General features: G+C 31.9%; 1 protein-coding gene across 1 annotated transcript in view; it reads right to left on the bottom strand.

Annotated features, from left to right (window-relative positions):
- Positions 1-18563, bottom strand: part of LOC106468470 (scavenger receptor class B member 1-like) — a 54681-nt gene that overhangs the window by 17855 nt on the left and 18263 nt on the right. Inside the window, exons 3-9 of the mRNA XM_013928899.2 lie at positions 13357-13501; positions 10451-10645; positions 8690-8781; positions 7190-7236; positions 3549-3621; positions 2479-2660; positions 555-708 (exon numbers count right to left, since the gene is read on the bottom strand). Of these exons, the coding sequence (XP_013784353.1) occupies positions 555-708; positions 2479-2660; positions 3549-3621; positions 7190-7236; positions 8690-8781; positions 10451-10645; positions 13357-13501 (888 nt within the window). The remainder of the gene's footprint in view (positions 1-554; positions 709-2478; positions 2661-3548; positions 3622-7189; positions 7237-8689; positions 8782-10450; positions 10646-13356; positions 13502-18563) is intronic.

Below are 18563 nucleotides of genomic sequence, written 5' to 3'. Positions count from 1 at the left end.
TTTCGTTTTATAATCTTCAGTCATTCCAGAATAAGAAAAGTATATGTTATATCTATTTTCTATTTTTTTTTTATGGTGGTCACAAGGTCAGTCAAATCAACCAAACTCATACAGATATACAATAGTGAAAATAACAGATAAAAGATAAAGTATATTCTAAAAAGAAACGTTTTATAACTATCTGGAGGTTACCAGGAGGTTATAAATTTGACAGTTTTCTGATGCATAAAAGTATTTTTAATCTTAAAATCAAAATTACTTTGCATGTTGGATAGCCAACATTTGAAAAGAAAAAATGCACGAGCTAATCATTACTTAAAAAATCTTAAACCTTAATAAAAAAAAATCTTTTATTTTTTGTATGAAAGCTTTATAGTGTTTCCTGATAATCTGCAAACTTTTGTGAAGATTCACTTACTGCATTAAAAGTTATAATATGAAAACTATAACAAGCACAAAACAAGCACCATAGCGAGAGAGTTAATAGATAGATTTTTTGGCAATAATTAATTTTTTAATTCTGATTCAACAATTCCTATATAAATAGCAATTACAGAATACTACTACTAAACGTGGGAACTCTACTTACTGGTTCGAGATCAATGAAAAACTGGTGTGCTTCTGGATCTGGTTTCATGCCATCTACAAGTTGTCTATAGGAGGAGTCGGCATACAAGAAATGTGGATAAGAAATCACTATTGGTACACCTTGAAAAAAATAATGTTAATTCAAAAAATTGGTTTCATGGTTGTATCAAGACAGAGCACATCAAAATTTTGACACAGTTGATAATAAATGAAATGTAGCAATTATCTAGAGGAAAAAGAAACAGAGTTAACTATAATTAAATCAATATTAACATCTGATCAAAGATCAAACTAAAAATTAACCCAATGATGAACATAGCTAATTTAATATACGGTTATTACCTAAAAAGATTAGAATCCATTGTTCATTAGATGGATACCCTTGCTGTTAGTAACATTTTTGACCATAAGATATGTCTTGCTGCTGCAGAAGAAATTATATCTTGTTATTACAAAAGTGATATCATGTATGTCTTGTCATTACAAAAGGGGAGTATCGTGTATATATAGTCATTACAAAAGTGATATCGTGTATATCTCTTCAGTACAAAAGGGGGTATCGTGCAAATCTCGTCATTACAAAAGGGGGTATCGTGCAAATCTCGTCATTACAAAAGGGGGTATCGTGCAAATCTCGTCATTACAAAAGGGGGTATCGTGCAAATCTCGTCATTACAAAAGGGGTATCGTGCAAATCTCGTCATTACAAAAGGGGTATCGTGCATGTCTCGTCATTACAAAAGGGGTATCGTGCATGTCTCATCATTACAAAAGGGGTATTTTTGGGGTTCTGTGATCTCTTGTTACTAAATTCTGCAACAGGCCTCTCTTTGGTTTGTGTTCTTCATTAGATCATAAATTATTATTATTACACAATTAAGGGCAAACCTTTGCATGAACTGGATTTTTCTGAAGAATACTTCAACTGAAGTTTGTTCTTATTGTGCCAGAAGTTCATGCTTCTCAGTTTAACTCAGTTTGCACACATTTTTCATGCTATGTTTATTATTATACTAGCTGGTATATCCGTCCCTTGTACGGAAGTTATATAAATTCATGATTAATGAAAGGTTATCTTAGGACATGAAAAGTTGCTTCCCTTATATGTAATTGTAAAAAACGCCCATAAAAAATGAAAAACACAAAACTGAAAATTTGTATGTACCCACACATAACGTAACACTTCCCTGTTATGCAAGCAGTGATCGGCTGAATTGGAATTATGCTGTAGTTAGAATTTGTAAAACAATTGTAGGAAAGCGATATTTATGCAAATTCAATATTTTTATTGAAATTTTTGCAAAAAGGTGGAAATATAAAATAAAAAAGATACAAATCAATAAACTTAAAAATGGTATTTTCCATATTTTATTACTTTTTTCACATGCCTAAGGCAGATAATAATTCAAAATATTCCTGAAACATAGTCATAAAACATTTTATTCCCACTCAGCCTAAAAACATAGATTAAGAGGGATTTCGTTAACAATGGTGTGAATTTTGAAGTGAAAGAAAAATTACTAGGATTTTATAGAAATTCTTACATTGGTGCCTAACATGAAGGACTTATAAATTACATATGTATTGGACACTTCAAACACAGTTTCAGACCAAGTAAAAAGTGTATAGAGAGTATAAATCCAGTGTTATGCAAGAAGTGAAAGAAAAATTACTAGGATTTTATAGAAATTCTTACATTTGTGCCTAACTTGAAGGATTTATAAATTACATATGTATTGGACACTTCAAACACAGTTTCAGACCAAGTAAAAAGTGTACAGAGAGTATAAATCCAGTGTTATGCGAGAAATGTCTTCCATTTTAGTAACCGTGAGAAAAATGAGTACATAAATAGATACTATACATACATAAATTAGTTATAAAGATTACCTTCTGAACAGGTTGACGCATTAAGTCCACCTGCAGGAAGACACTGGGTTCCATTGGAAGAACAGAAACATTTATTGTCAAAGTCGAGCATGCCGTTATCCAGGACAGTGTTATCAGCCCAGTAATGGAAAGCTGTTATGCCCTTAATTTCCGTTTCCTTAAGAAAGGAGAGAGAAACGGATCTGTGGAAAAAAAAAGCAATTTATTAAACAGAAGCAAAAAAGATCTCTGCAAGTAAAACTTGACAATGTTAGTTCATGGGTGCCTGCAGGAAGGGGCAAGAGGGGTCATATGCCCCCCTTACATTTCACAAAAAATTGCACGTATTAGGGTGTAAATTTAAAATTGTATTAAAAGTAAATGTTTTTAGTAATTTTTATTAAAACTGTACTGGTTAGAAACTTAAATCTTCTATCTGGGCTATCTGCTGTGTCCACCTCAGGAAATTAAACCCTGGATTTTAGCATTGTAAGTCCCTAGATTTACCAATGTATGTATATGTATTCAATATCACTTTATTTAGTAATAAAAAAAAAAGTCTTCATGTTTTTTCTTTCTTTCGAGTTTGGATGTTGTATAATTTGAAAGGTTGTACTAAAACATTTAGAGACAGAGAAGAAAAATTGGATGAGAAACAAATCATTGGTAAGAAACTTTTGTTTTGGGATGGGCAAAAACAACATTGTTTATAGGAGAGGAACAGAACTGTAAGTTAGGACATTTTTTTCATTTTTCTTTAAGTATAAAATTAAATAAATGTTAGAAAATGATAATATATCAATTAGAACATGTTTTTTTGAGTAAAAAATAGTTGAAACAGAATTAGAATTACTATCTTTACATAAATTTTGAAATATGATAAGCAAGTGAGCACTCAACACCTGAAAGTTGCTCACTTGTCTGGAAAAATTAAGCGAAGCTTCTGCCTACTCCAAGGAAACATAAATAAAATGTGAACAAACTGTTCAATATTTTCAAGATGTTCTATAATTAAATAGGCAAAATGTTTTTGGCGATATACTTATCCTTACTTTTGTGGAAACATTTTTATAACAATACAAACTCCTTACCTACAAATGTCGGAAACATAAACAGTCAACTTTTCATCCTTTGATTCTCTGAATGGAGGCCACATGTCCCCAGCTATGAACAAAAATAATTGATCTTTACGTATGTATGTGTAAATAAGAACACAATAGAAGTCGTTAAAGTAATAACAAAACCTGTACAGAGTATTCAAATACATCTAATATCATATTTTAAGAGGTAAATTTAAATGTTACTGAAATTAGTTGTTGTTGTTATTACTGAAATTAATGTAAAAAAAAAATTAAAAAAATTAATTAAAAAAAACAAACAAACAAACAAATAAAAGCCAGATTTCTGTTACATCTCATGCAATCATCTTTATAAAAAGCAATATTGAACTTAGAAGAATTTGGACCTGTAAAAAAAATATTTGACGATTAAAAATATAAATAAACTTTACAAGTATGATGTGGTTAAAGAAATCTTCAAACATTAAAATTCATTGACTTCCTTGAGAGTACTTGGATAGAAGCTGCAAAATAACAGGAGATTTGCCAGAAAATGTATTACAGAGCAAAAATTTGAATTCTCTGACTTATAATGAGATTGGCACAATGTACAACACAGTAAAACACTTTTATTTTGGAAAACAACAATAAATATTTCAAAACAAGTGGATCTTTTGCGTGGCAGCTTTATTGAATGGCTTTCTTAAATCCTATTTCTGTTAAAATCTATCTTCAAAACCAACATTATCATGCTCTAAACTCAGAAAATATAGCATTATATATATATACTCAAAACTTCAACACCATTCTTCTCAAGGTGAAGGTGCTACCTGCATGTCAAATGGTCATTGTTACTTCAAAATAAGGGATGTTCCATCCATGGTGTATCACGTGACTTTCCAATGAAAATATCACTGTTTATTTCTACAGCAAGCTCTTAGTAAGTTACAGCAATATTTCCTGTGGGAAAGTGCACGTGACACCCTTTCTGAATGACCTAGTTCCACAAGTAACAAGGGTGATGAGAAATTAGTGGAACCATTCTATATTAAGTTTACATACACAATATGTAGAGAAAATTTTAAAACTTTTATATTAGCCACAGGATTAGGAAGCACATAGTATGCCTATATATATCACAATATTACCCATATATTTAACGAAACATGTAATTTAAGGAATCTTCAGTACATGAGAGCCAGTAAGAGAGAGAGAAACATACGATTAGGCTGAGAATTCAAGTAACTGATACTTTGTTTACAGGTCAGTGAAAAGATATGGGTATCTGTAAGGTCCTAAAATGGCTCACTACATGATAAAACATTAAAATGTTATATAAATTTGATTTTCTGCAAGTAATCTTCAACATCTTATCTATAATAAACATAGCAAAAAGTCATGTCATACCCACCATGTTAATATTAATAAGCTCCATAACTGAGCTTTGATACAGGAAGTATAGGGAAAAATGGCATAACTTGATTCCATTAGTTCTCTGTGAACTAACAGATTGAAACTTACATAGAATGTTGTACACATGGAGATGTTAGTTTGTGGCAAGTTTCAACTTAATGCTCCAGGGAACTCCCATGACACACCACCAGTTGGACAATTAGCATGTGGCTGGTACTGTCAGTGTCATTCAAGAGCAAGGACAGTAGCACTGCAGTCATGCTGCATCTGTTATGGTACACAGGTAAATACTCTTTCACTAAGAAGTAGCTTAACCCTACAAACATGGGTTGGTCAATGTGTGCACGTCACAACCTTTTTACAGAACTTACGTTTCAAATTTAATTCGATGACTTTATTACTAATGTATATCAATAAACTTTGCATCAAAACATGGTTTATAGTTAAACTTTTGGTATAAGTTTTAATTTCTTAATTTCAAATGCAAATATCTAAATAAATTCTCAACCTTCACTTTTTTGTATCGCGTGAAACGTTTTAGCTCTGAATTATCCATTTTTTTTAGTTTTCTTTTCACCCCTGTATTATTTTCTAAATTTCCAAGGTATGGCCTCTAAACTTTGTTATTTATACAGATATGAAACAGAAAGTCAAACGAACATGCCATCCCCCCCATGAGTTAAGTGAAGAGATATATTATATGGATAAACTAGGGCATTTACTATCGGACTACACTAGGGCATTTACTATCGGACTACACTAGGGCATTTACTATCGGACTACACTAGGGCATTTACTATCGGACTACACTAGGGCATTTACTACTGGATTATTTCTAATACAAAGAAAGAAAAAATTAAAATTTACAGAATGAGACAAAGCTAGTAGCTGTTAGGATAACCAGTTTTGAAGGTTATATCATTCTTTTCTTTTCTTTGCCAGCACTGGAGCTCTGCTTGACCAGCCAAGTGAATTATTGAACCAATGTCTAGCTTAGTTAGAAAGCAACATAAATCATATTAGTTTTATGACATTTTATTTCATATTAGTGGCAATATTTTGTATTACAAGTTGCATATTTAAATCTTTTTTTAAAACTCTCAGAGCACATTATAGTTACTGAAAGTTAGAACTAGAGTGTGACATTAACTTTTAATCGCTTAGTTACAACCACGAGGGCAAAAGCTTGAAAAAAGACAAGATTCCAGATGTAGGCACTAAATTTCTTGTCTTTAATGTATAATTTTCATTTATTATTATAAAAGGAACTAGAACGTAAAAGTTAGAAACGTGTTAGGTTAGACAAGAAAACTTCAATAAATAATTGTGTATCTGTGTTCAGCATTGTGTAATTCTACGAGCAGGTGCTGGTAACTTTAACTCTTGGTTTACACAAAGCTTTTTCATTTAAAAAATAGCTATCACTGTAGCCTGAAAGGGTCTAAGTGCAACTGTAAAGAAATAAAACATCTATTAATTAACCTTGGCTATAAAACAAAACTATTGTATAATTGTCTGTTATAATGTGCAGGCATTCTAGAAGAAAAGAAAAGGTAACTTGGATTTATTTCATATTTTGTTGTGTTTGAAAAAAAAGTAAAGTCTTTATAAATTCACAGATTTTTAGATTTTTTATGTAGAAAATTCTTATTTTTTTGTCTAACAGACTTGTAAACTTTACAAAAAGCCTGCAAAATTTTGTGAAGAAAACACTTACTACATTATAAGTTATATGTTTAGTTTCATGGTTACAAGGTTGGTCAAAATGACCTACCTTGAATGCTATCCGATCTCAGAGGGTTACACCCGAGCATGTAAACAGAGAAATTATCACCCACAGCCTTGTACAGCTTCAAAGATGAAGAAAACTTAAATACTCTTGTACTAAAAATGATGCATACATATACATATAACCCCCCACCAACTAATCAGCTAATTTTCTTCTTTCTAAACATTTAGAAAAAGAAAGCTATAATGGCTAGTATTTGTTATTGCTGAACTACTTGAACTAATTAGTGAAGGATACTGGACATTTTTGTCTTCAAATGGGCATGTTGTCAGCTGTGTTATCTAACAAAGCCAATACGTTTTGCTTGACTTCGGTTATGTTAAGTAAGTTCTCACATTTTTACAGGTAATTCCTGTACCATTAAATCTTGTTATATTAATATTATGTGCGAATACACAAAAATTTGGAGATTAAATAACTACTCCTTATTGCAGTGTTCCTTAATTTGAGTAAAATCTTTGATGGTACTAACCTGTTCCATTTATCATGTCACATGTACCTTCCCAAGCACCAGCTGTCCTGTCAGAAGGAAAGATTTGAAAAAATTAAGAGCAAAAAATATAGATTTTAAATTATTTCCTTTCTACACCTCTTTCGGAATATTATACAACGGAGCCAAAGTTTGGCGAGATTAAATACAGCTAAAATTTGGTAAAAAACGTATATATATTTCATCATATATTCAGCATAACAAAAAAAACTGAATTTTTCATGATTAGTTTCCACAAGCAAATGTAATACAGAATAAACAAATGATAATTAAAATAAATTTTCCAATTTATCATTATTATTAACCAAAATACAAAAATTATTGGTATTTACATTTCATATCCATAACCACTTGTGATAAGCGAGTTCTAATGTTGTGGTTTCCAAACTTTTTCCACTAATCACACTCAAACCCACTTACCTTGATTTGTGCAACACCCCTGCCACCATATGTAATATTTTTTCTATAGTTTTTTTTTTTATGTTCTTACTTATTCTTCGTTTGGTAAAACTCTTGCAACATCCCCAGTAACTTGTCGCGACACACAGTTTGGAAACCACTGTTCTAATGATGTTCTTTACAATGTGCTAAAAATCATTATGTGTAATGTTAAAAAAAATGACACAGAAGAATGTAGGGATACAGAAACGTAATATTGTACGATAAAAAGATACTAGAGGGTTGGTATTGCCAGAAGTTTTGTATTTCAATATTTGTAAATGTAGTGCACAAGAGCTTTCCTTATTGAGGCCATTTTCTACTCAGTGGTCACCTAGGCATCTGTGTACCATTGATGGATTGCACGATGTATGCCATCAACCTATGTACAGCTCGAGCCAATAAGAAATCACTAGCACCCTACAATGGACACTACTTTTATAAAAATAATGCTTAGTGTTAGGCATCAATGTGTTGTAGTGTGGTGCCGATTACTGCATGGGCACTCACAGGAAGGGGCATTTGCCCCCCCCCCCACATTTCACAAAATTTTTTACATATTATGATGTAAACTTAAAATCTTTAAAATCATAATTTAACTAAATATCTTTAGTAACTTTTATTAAAACTGTAAATGTTTGAATTTTAGCACATATAACACATATTCTTCTTTATAGTCCGTTGACTTAAGACTGTAAAAGCTGATTCCCCACATACAAAATAATTCTTGAAATTCGTGGAAATATTCTGAAAACTTTTGGGAATTATTATACAAATTTTTTTTTATTTTTTATCTGTTGAAACCCACAAAACTAAGTTTACAAAATACCAATAAAAATCAACGTACCAGTAAAAACATGCAGTCCTTAAAGATACAATTTTGACAGAATTAATGATATTGATGATTCAGCTATGTATATATATACACACACACACACACTACATATACGAAATTCATAGGATCTGTGTGAAAACATTACAATTTTTTGGTGTAAAAATGATATTTTCTCGGCAAAAATTAGAAATACTTCATGATGTACTGACCCACTTCCTTTCCACATGTCAACACGTCCAAGATTTTCTATTTTATCCTTTCCAGTGAAAATTGTATAAATTCCATCATCTGTGTTATTTTTCTGCAACACAGTAATTAACAGGTAGTTAGAAGATTAAACGCAACTGTATCAAAACATTCTGACCTCAAATACATAAATTTCCAAAACTTTGTTGTACACACACAAATATATCAATAGTTCTAAATAACAAAATTGCTTCAATTCTTTAAAAATTAGTTATTTCATCCCATTTTTAAAATCAAAACACCAGCTAACATCCGTTACTATTTTGCACCAGCAACGAGGAAGTTTTAGTAAACATATACAGTACCCCATGTTTATACATTTTAGTTGTCATAGTAATTTCTTTTACAATTCAGAACTAGAGTAATGGTTCCAAGTCTTTGACATTGCTGTTTTACCCTCTTGTCTCTCATTCTTGAAACTTAAAATTTTTGTATCATGGTATCAAATTAATATATTTCTTAATAACCTTAAGGTTTCTTTGGAGCTGTCCTCAGTACCATATATGTACCAAAACCTCTGGACCCCTCATTATTAAAGCATCTCACATCCTAATTGCTTTAAAGTGTTAAAATTGTGAATAAAGAAAGGATTCGATTTATATATATATATATACCTAAATAAAGTCATTCTTTTTTTAGTTATGGAAGTGTGAAATACAGCAGTTAAACTGTTCTCGAGCAATATATACATAAAGTGAACTATGATAAGCCTATATGAATAGAATTTTAAAAACTTTATATATATGGGCTAACCATATTAGTAGAGTTGCATAATGGCCTCGTCTGAAAATCATTTAGAGTTGAAAAATCTGGGCTTTCATTTACTTACAAGCTTGTTAAACTTCTGAATGAAGTTAAGTGAATATTTGTAGAAATTCAAAAATTTATAAGTTTTTTTTTGTTTTAACTATGAACTCTAATAATTATAGAACACTCTGAATATGTAGGCAGAAAGCTTCTTTTTATTTTAAATTAAGTATCAAAACTACACGCGAATAGTTTTCAGAATATGTATATTGGAATAAATAAATGCCGTGAAACTTTACTTAACGTATGAAGTTTTTATGTTTTTTGTTTTTTTCAATTTTATTTGGTGTTCCTTTGAAGCAAACACTTGGGAACTGTTTTTACTACAGTCAAGTAATTATATACCATATACAAAAATGGGGATGGATGTGTAAGCTGTTGTTCTGGGATGAACATAACAAAAATGTTCTTAATAATCCATATGCTTACCACTTATTTTTACTAGTTTTAAACATGCAGAACAGTGTTACTACAACTGTTCAGCAGTGCATTTGTTAAGTTAGAATTTCTAATGGGCTGCTTCTGTCTTACTTTAGTAGGTAAACCATTATTTGGATTGTTGCTGGAATTTATGTTAATTGACAGTACAGGCTGACCCAGAATTTTTACACAAGTTCTGGGGAATGTTGTCAACAATGTGGTGTTTACGGAAAGGAAGTGGATGTCCAAATGTTAATTATCTTTAAGCCTTGGTCCTGGTTGAGAGTTGGTTGGTATATTTTGATGTACCAGAGACCAAAATGTCATTCCAGTGAAAAGGCCATTACAAGTTCCAACTCTACAATGTGTATGCTGTCTGAAATGCCAGTGACACGAGTGTACTTGTTGTCTGGTTGTGCACATTTAACTCCGTTAACCACAGTAAGAAGATATTACATGAATAAAAAACAAGATTTGCAATTCTTGTTATTAAATACCTCATAAAACCATCCAAACTTTTCTTGAGCTGTAGGAAGAATACTTTTCACAGCTTTGAGGAAAATATCTTCATAACCATCAAACAGAAGTTTTCTTATTGGCTGATGAATGAACCATGTGCTATTAGCTTTGCTCAACAACAAGTCAATTGTTTTAAGGCCAAACATTTTATTTTTCATCTTCTGTGCTGCAGCCTAAATAAAAGGTATTAAAAAAAAAAGAGTACAGTATATGGGCTGATAATGCAGGCTATTAAAAAATAGGTGCTACTATAGTGTGTGGTCTACAAAGATATATTATATTTACACTATAGCGTGCGGTCTACAGAGATATATTATATTTACACTACAGCGTGTGGTCTACAAAGATATATTATATTTACACTATAGCGTGCGGTCTACAAAGATATATTATATTTACACTATAGCGTGCGGTCTACAAAGATATATTATATTTACACTATAGCGTGTGGTCTACAAAGATATATTTACACTATAGCGTGTGGTCTACAGAGATATATTATATTTACACTATAGCGTTTGGTCTACAGAGATATATTATATTTACACTATAGCGTGTGGTCTACAGAGATATATTATATTTACACTATAGCGTGTGGTCTACAGAGATATATTATATTTACACTATAGCGTGCGGTCTACAGAGATATATTATATTTACACTATAGCATGTGGTCTACAGAGATATATTATATTTACACTATAGCGTGTGGTCTAGAAAGATACATTAGACCACACACTATAATGTAAATATCTTTGTAGACAGCACTCTATAGTAGCATCAAAAATTATGACTAATTAAGATTTAGAATTAGTTAAAAAAATCATCATTTAGGAATAAAAAGTCATAAAACTATAAAAACATATCACATGAAAAAAGATGTAGAAATGTAATGGGTTTTATGATTCAGAATTATTCATATAAAGACTGAAATTCTTTTCTTCGATTTTAGAGTAATACATGTTCGTAATGTTACAAGGTAGTAGTAGTTGGGTATGGTGTTTCTCACACCTACAAATTCATGATCCAATCAATGAATGCCTTGCCCGCTTCGTGGATTGTACCATATCCCCCACAGTACTGCAGTGACGGGACAGTGCAACACGAGATGGTCCGTGTCTTGTGGGGAATCCTGAAATGCTGGGCATATAGGGGATTCACGATAACCCCCAATGTTACAAGGTGAATGACCTTGTCCTAAATTAAGGATATTTTCTTCAAGTTAAGGTACTAATTCCACACTTAATATTCATCTCGAGGCACCTGTCCAGTGTTTTTGTTTAATCACTTTCTTAATATGTATAACACTTTGGATGCTATGATCGGATTTATCTCGGCTTGACATTTATAGCCGTTTGGTTCGACAAGCGGATTTACCCCAGAGTGTCATAAAATTTTGTCTAATAGTCTGACAACTAGGATACTCACACATTCTCGAATTTCCCACCATTGTACCATGCATGCGTGGATCACCGAGCAGAAGCGCAACTAATGGATTTTAATATTGAAAAAGTACCAAAAAATAAAAGTTTCACTTATTAGTGGATGATTGACACTTTTCAAGAACTCACCTTAAATTTAATTATGCACTCAAGGGTTTAAACAAAAACTTATAGACCATGAAGGAAGTACTTCTGTAGAAATGAACATCCAGAATAGTGCTGTACCAGATTAGCAGTTGTCTAAGGTTTCCCTGAGCTCATATTTCATATTTATTAATAGCATTTTGGCTGTACAACCGTACAGAAGTTCTTTCAATACGATAAATAATTAAAATATCCAAAATCAGAAATAGCAATAATAATTTTCAAACCATTTGTGGGTGTCACTATAAATGTAAGAAAATATACTACACGTATAAAAATTCTTAGCATACACTTATTTTATTAAACAAGAAAATCTGATGCTAAGTTACATCTGGTTGCTGTTTACAAAATCATGTTTATAGGTATCCTTCCATACACTTTTATCATGAAACATCTACCTACTAAAGACACGGACTGATACTGAGCTGGAATATGCTGCACACGTTCATAGTTGTTGTTAAGAGTCTACGAGTTCTATCATGCTATTTAATGGAGTGAGATTGTCACTGAAACACATGATGATCTCACCAAACAACTGTATTGCATAAGCGCCTTGGAACTAATGCAACGGTTAAAAAATACACACTAATGACAGCACATATCCAGCATCTTTGGCTATACTTACAGCAGCTGGAAATGATATCATAATTTGTAAATAACCTAGCATACGTTATACCATGTCTTAAAAATAAATACAAATAATTATCTACGTATACATTAAAAGTAAAAATCCTATTCATGTTCTAACTCACAGTAAAATGCTCTCAATTAGAAAATTAGAAAAGTAATTACAGCAAAGAAATTAACTAAAAAAAAAAATCAATAAAATATAATTAAAGTATTTCACCTTGTTAGCAATGATCCATGAAGTTTATATAAATTTTAAAATTTTCAAAATAACCTAGCTTCGAAATGTAAATTTCTTTCTTTCCAATTAAAAATGAGACCTATTATAAACTAATAAGAATAATTACTTTTAATTTCTTTTTTTAGTGGTTTTAATTTCATAAATAATTACATGTATTGAAGTGGTACACGAGATAGCCTTTGAAATTCTTTGGTCAGTTTATGAAAGAAATATATTTATATTATAATTCATGCATTATACTACAATTTCTAATCATTTTACACCTAAGGTATAAGTTTATCGACCTTATGGTAATGATAACGTTTAAAAAAAATCATTCCATTCATTACCTTATACAGCAATCAGTTCAAATTCCATAAGGTATATTATGGTAGTCGCTTTTTCGCAACCAAAAATATCAACACTTCTTAAAAATTGTGAAAATACTCACTATCGCAGGCACGTTCAATGTTGTGATGATATCATCAAGAGAGCCAAGCGTTAAGTCTGGCTCGAAGTGCCATGTACGGACCTGTGCGTAGGAAACGGTATTATTATTCTCGTTCCACGTTACATTCACCTTTTTTCTACTTTCTCTGTTCAAACATAAAAAAAAAGAAGAAACATAAAGTATTTTAGTATTACACGAAATAAAATAATTATCATACACAGAACTGAGTCTCCTCAAAACTTTTACAGAATTTGGGTGTTTAGAAATAATTCAACACTGGAAACGAACCTCCACACATCATGCCAATAAAATACTTATTAGGTTATCATTTACATATATCCAATATACATAAATTCTGTAAAATTATTTTATAGAAATTCAGTATATAGTTTATTATGTATTCTTGACTTAATAATTTCTCTGTTAGAAGATAAGCTGAGAGTGGATATTTTTTTTTACAATAGTTATAGACAGGACTTTTTCAGTTATAGTACCACACAGTTCAATATGAGCAATTACAAACACCAGTTTTATTATTAGTTAGTTCCTAGTTGGGAAAAACAACAACAACAACAGAAAATGCATAGCTACATATTTATCTGTTTGTATAGAAAACAGAGGTTGGATAAAATTAAATCTGCAGGATACAATATCTGTAAACACATTTTAAGCTTTTCTTGCGAAAAGTATGGAACATAGTTTTGCTGAAACAAGAGCAAACTAACATAAACTTTGATTAGTGTAGAATGTAAAAACGTAAGGCTTTACCCACCAACAACATTTTATGTCTTTATAAATATCAACTGTGGCCAAAAGAAGATACATTATAAGTCTACTATCGTGTAGAGCTGGGCAGGTAGCAGAATTTCATAATCAATTAACTGTCATACTCATTAATCAATTACATTTACTAACTGATTATTCTCACATGAGACTTGGATAGGTGGAATAATCAAAAACGGTAATTAGCGGAATTACTAATTTCAATTAATCGACGTTCAGAGGTAAACAAAAATAAATAACAGACTGAATATAATATAGTATTTCATGTAAAAACTTTGAAGCTTAACAACCTTTTTACTTTAAGACATACAATAACTTTTGTATTTATTGGACATAAATAGAAAGTTAGACAGATGTTGTAAGACAGAATTGTGATTAATAGGTTTTTTTTTTTGGTTGATATAATATGCAACTAGAAAGTTTTTTCAAGGACCACCTTGGCACTTGTATTACCCACATTAATTAGTTGACTTACTACTTGGGCAGTAATCTTTCCATAATTCTAATGATGTTAAGATATTGGAAAACCTGATTCTAAAGGCAAGATAGATCCGTTTGAAGTAAGACCTTAATAAATACAAATTTTGGAGCTCCAAGTTTGTTTGTTTTCTAGGCAAAACCACTATTTTTTTAGTTTTAAACATTTGGATTGGATTACTGGGTAATGTAGTATGTGTGCCAGTTTAAACTTATTTAATTACTTATTGGTTAGGCAGACAGGGTGTTAGGTTTAAAAATCGGTTGACTGCTTTGGTTGGTTCTTTTGGCAGATGGTGGATTTAATGGCTTTCACTTTGCTTGCATTGTTAATGCAGAGGGTAAATGGATTAACCACATAAAACGGAAATATTTAATTTTAATTTTTTTGATTATGCTTTTTTTTTTTTATCAACATCCTTTCCTCAGACATTGCCAATATACAATTAAAAATAAAGGAAATAAGCCAAATTAACGTTCACAGACACATCTACACAAAAATTAACCAGCACACACACACACATATATTTATCACTAATAGATAATAGAAAAATTGGATAATAGGCATAACTTAATAAAAAAAAAATTGGACATGCAATATGAACAAGCAAATAAAAAAAACTTTTATCAATAACATCAATTTAAATATTACTATTTCCTGTTCTATGCCAGTAACTCTCTATTTTGACATCTTAGGCTTAAAGACATTGAAGTCTTAAAAATGAATTATTAAGAAAACACAGGAAGAATACTCCTTAAAATGTCAAAATACGTGTACATATGCATAAAAAAAAAGTTTTCATTATGAAAATATGCTGCTCAAAAACCACATATATTTCTTTCATGATAAGGCTACTCTCCCATCATTTTAGGCCTACAATTGAACTACATGCATAAATCATGCTATTCATGATGCAATAAACATTTTATGACCTCGTTGCTTTTAATGAAGGTATAAACAACGTTACCTTCGCCTTTCCTTGTCCCATGCACGTGACAAAAATTATCGCTTTTTTTTCTTTTAATTGGCCTTAATTAACAAAAAAGTTTGTTTATTCAACAGTTAACATCTGACCATGTTTAGATCAAACGTTTCACAGAACACCTAAACCTAGATGACCTTGGACACATTTTCTTAGTAAGATATTTGTTTTTATTTAGCGAAGGTGGTTTTATGTATAATGGCTACGATCCCGGAAAATGTGAAGTACTGTGTCACAACTACAGTTTAAAAAAACTCCTCCCAGTAAATATGCTATTTCCTGCAAGTTTGTACCTGTCAAGGCTAACATTATCCAAAAACACGAAAGACTTCCTTTAGTTGAGAGAGAGATTTGCCATGGTGATTAATGTCGAGTTATTCTGGTCACTAACAAAGTAAAGGAGCAGTGTGTATGCAGCTAAGCTATCAGTAAGCTCAGAGCCTTTTATTACCCTCTCACCCCACCCACTCCGGAAAGGGGTCGAGGGTCCATGTGTGTGTCTGTGATTCTGCACGCGTATCTCGAAAACTAGTTCATCGATGTACATGTATATTTTACACAAGATGGGAAGTCAGTATGGGACAGTCCTCCCCAGATTTGGTACAAATCCGGATTCTGGATCACTTTCAAGCTTTTTTTTTTCATGGAGAGATAGGGCATTTTTGAGTTAATAACTCTGTAAAGTGTGATCGGATTTGTACCAAATTTCACAGGCACATTAAGGATTGAGAAGGATTTTCCGAGTTTTCGAAGGTGAAATTTGATGTTATCCTATATAGACGCATGCAATTTTGAAAAGGAGCGGCGGGGCGAGGGTATGCAATCTCTCCGATTGTTCGTCAAACAAGCCTCAAAGGGGCTTCTATGACAACCAGGGGCGCTCAGAAACCACTGTACCTCTTCAGCCTAGCTGATTGCTTTTGTTTTTATTGTAGACTATTAAGCAGACGTATACTACATTATTACTTGTGGCAGAATATCAGAAAATTAACACTAAAATAATTCACTTAGTAAATTTTATTTGTACTTAATATATACCGAAGAAATAGAAAATATATGTTGCAGATGTTCTAAATAGAAGGCGTTATATAAAGTTAAGAAACTTCTACCACTATCATACTAGTGTACAGCATAAACACTGCAGCTAACCCTCGTTTACGAGTGCAAAGATGGCTACTAGAAAATCAAATTCAGAAAATCAAACCATGTACCATTTTTATTAATTAAATATAAAAATTAGAAGTATGTTTTCAGACAAACACAAATAACCTTTTTCATCTAATATTTTAAATCAGAACGATACCGTCAAAGTAAAGATTAAAGAAAATATTATATATTTTGAAACTTTATTTCATTACTTTAGGAAATAATGATGCATTGATATAGCTTGGCTCAATTAGTTTTAATATATTCGATGAAACTTTTTTTCACACCAGCTCTACATTCGAAGCCTAAGTTCATCATATGTTCTAATGTACATATGGTGTTTGTTTCCTGAACTTTCTCTTGACCCCATTACTCACTAGATACGCAATACTCTCTCATATTTACTATCACAGCGGGAAGTCACCTGTTGAAGCACAATCAGGAAAATATACACGTTATCTAACGCAAAGCACGCTGGGATAGGGTGCACCAGACTGTGAACTTTAAAAGCTTCCTGTTTATGATTCACAGTCAACAAAAGTATTTCATCGTTTCCTGGTTAGTTGTTATTTTTTTCCTTTATTAAAGACATTGCTGTCGCTTTTTCCTTACCTAATCGATTCGAGTTTGAAGAATGATTACTGGCAATGGCTGCTGAATCACTTAAAGTTAAGTTGGACCTAAAAAAGCTAGCCAAGTCTAAAGCCCTGCGGGTAGTGTTGTTTCTATAGAATGGCAGGCAATCGAAGATCAGCATTATTGCCTCTCTTCACAGGCAATAATGCCACGTGAATACGGTCACACTTTTTTTTGTAGGAGAATTATTTACGTAATTATTCTTAAGAATTCGTTAGCTGCAGTAAGCCTAAGTTTTGTTTCTTTTCCTGTTAACGCTGACCTATTAAATGTATTTCACATCGCATATACAGGTGTAAAATATATTCTACAGTCTAGATCCATGCAAATTAATCTACAGAGCTAGAAAGTCGTAAAAACTGCAATTCCATTTTAACTGGTTTCCAGAAATATGTTGAAAATATTGAAGCACGAGTATTACTAGTAGGATTTTTATATTTTTCATGTCATCCGTAACACACTTACGATTTGTCGGTATTCTTTTTCATCATGTGATTAGACATTGCTCTCAACGTCATTCCATTTCAATACCTTAGGTACATCATTACTGATTTTGGAGTTACCCGTGAAGTTTTTATTTTGTTATATACTTTATCCGCCGACTTTGAAACATTTTTGTTGAAAAGCTTAATTTTTCATTTGGCAAATGTAGATTAACGATAAGATTTTTTGATATACATGCAGTGAGTGAACGTCTATTTTTATTACCCTACGTTTCCAGTTACAACTTTCTAACGTTGCAAGTCTATTTTTATTACCCTACGTTTCGAGTTACAACTTTCTAACGTTGCAAGTCCGCAGACATTCCGCTGTGCCACTGGGGGGGGGGGGGACCTGTCCACACCCCGGCAACGCCAATTTTGTCGGCAAAATCCAGTCATGTAACCCCACACACACACTCCAAATGATCAATAATGTGCTCATTTCCTGATATTGTAGATTTAGCAGCACTGTTAAGACACCATTTTGTCTAACATGCTTGAACATGTGGTATTATGTTTGACGTGTTTGTGTTCAACTTTATGAACAAGCACACGAAACTTTTAAAATATGATACTAAAATACAGCTCCTCTCTCACGAAGTGCAACAGTACTGATTTAGAACTGAGGGAACAGCAGTATTATAATAATATATGCATTAGTAGCTGGAGTACCCGTCCTCTGGACGGAAGGTATGTAAAT

The sequence above is a fragment of the Limulus polyphemus genome, unplaced genomic scaffold, assembly GCF_000517525.1.
Source record: "Limulus polyphemus unplaced genomic scaffold, Limulus_polyphemus-2.1.2 Scaffold3018, whole genome shotgun sequence".
Lineage (NCBI taxonomy): Eukaryota > Metazoa > Arthropoda > Merostomata > Xiphosura > Limulidae > Limulus > Limulus polyphemus.
This window is presented reverse-complemented; position numbering and strand designations above follow the sequence as displayed.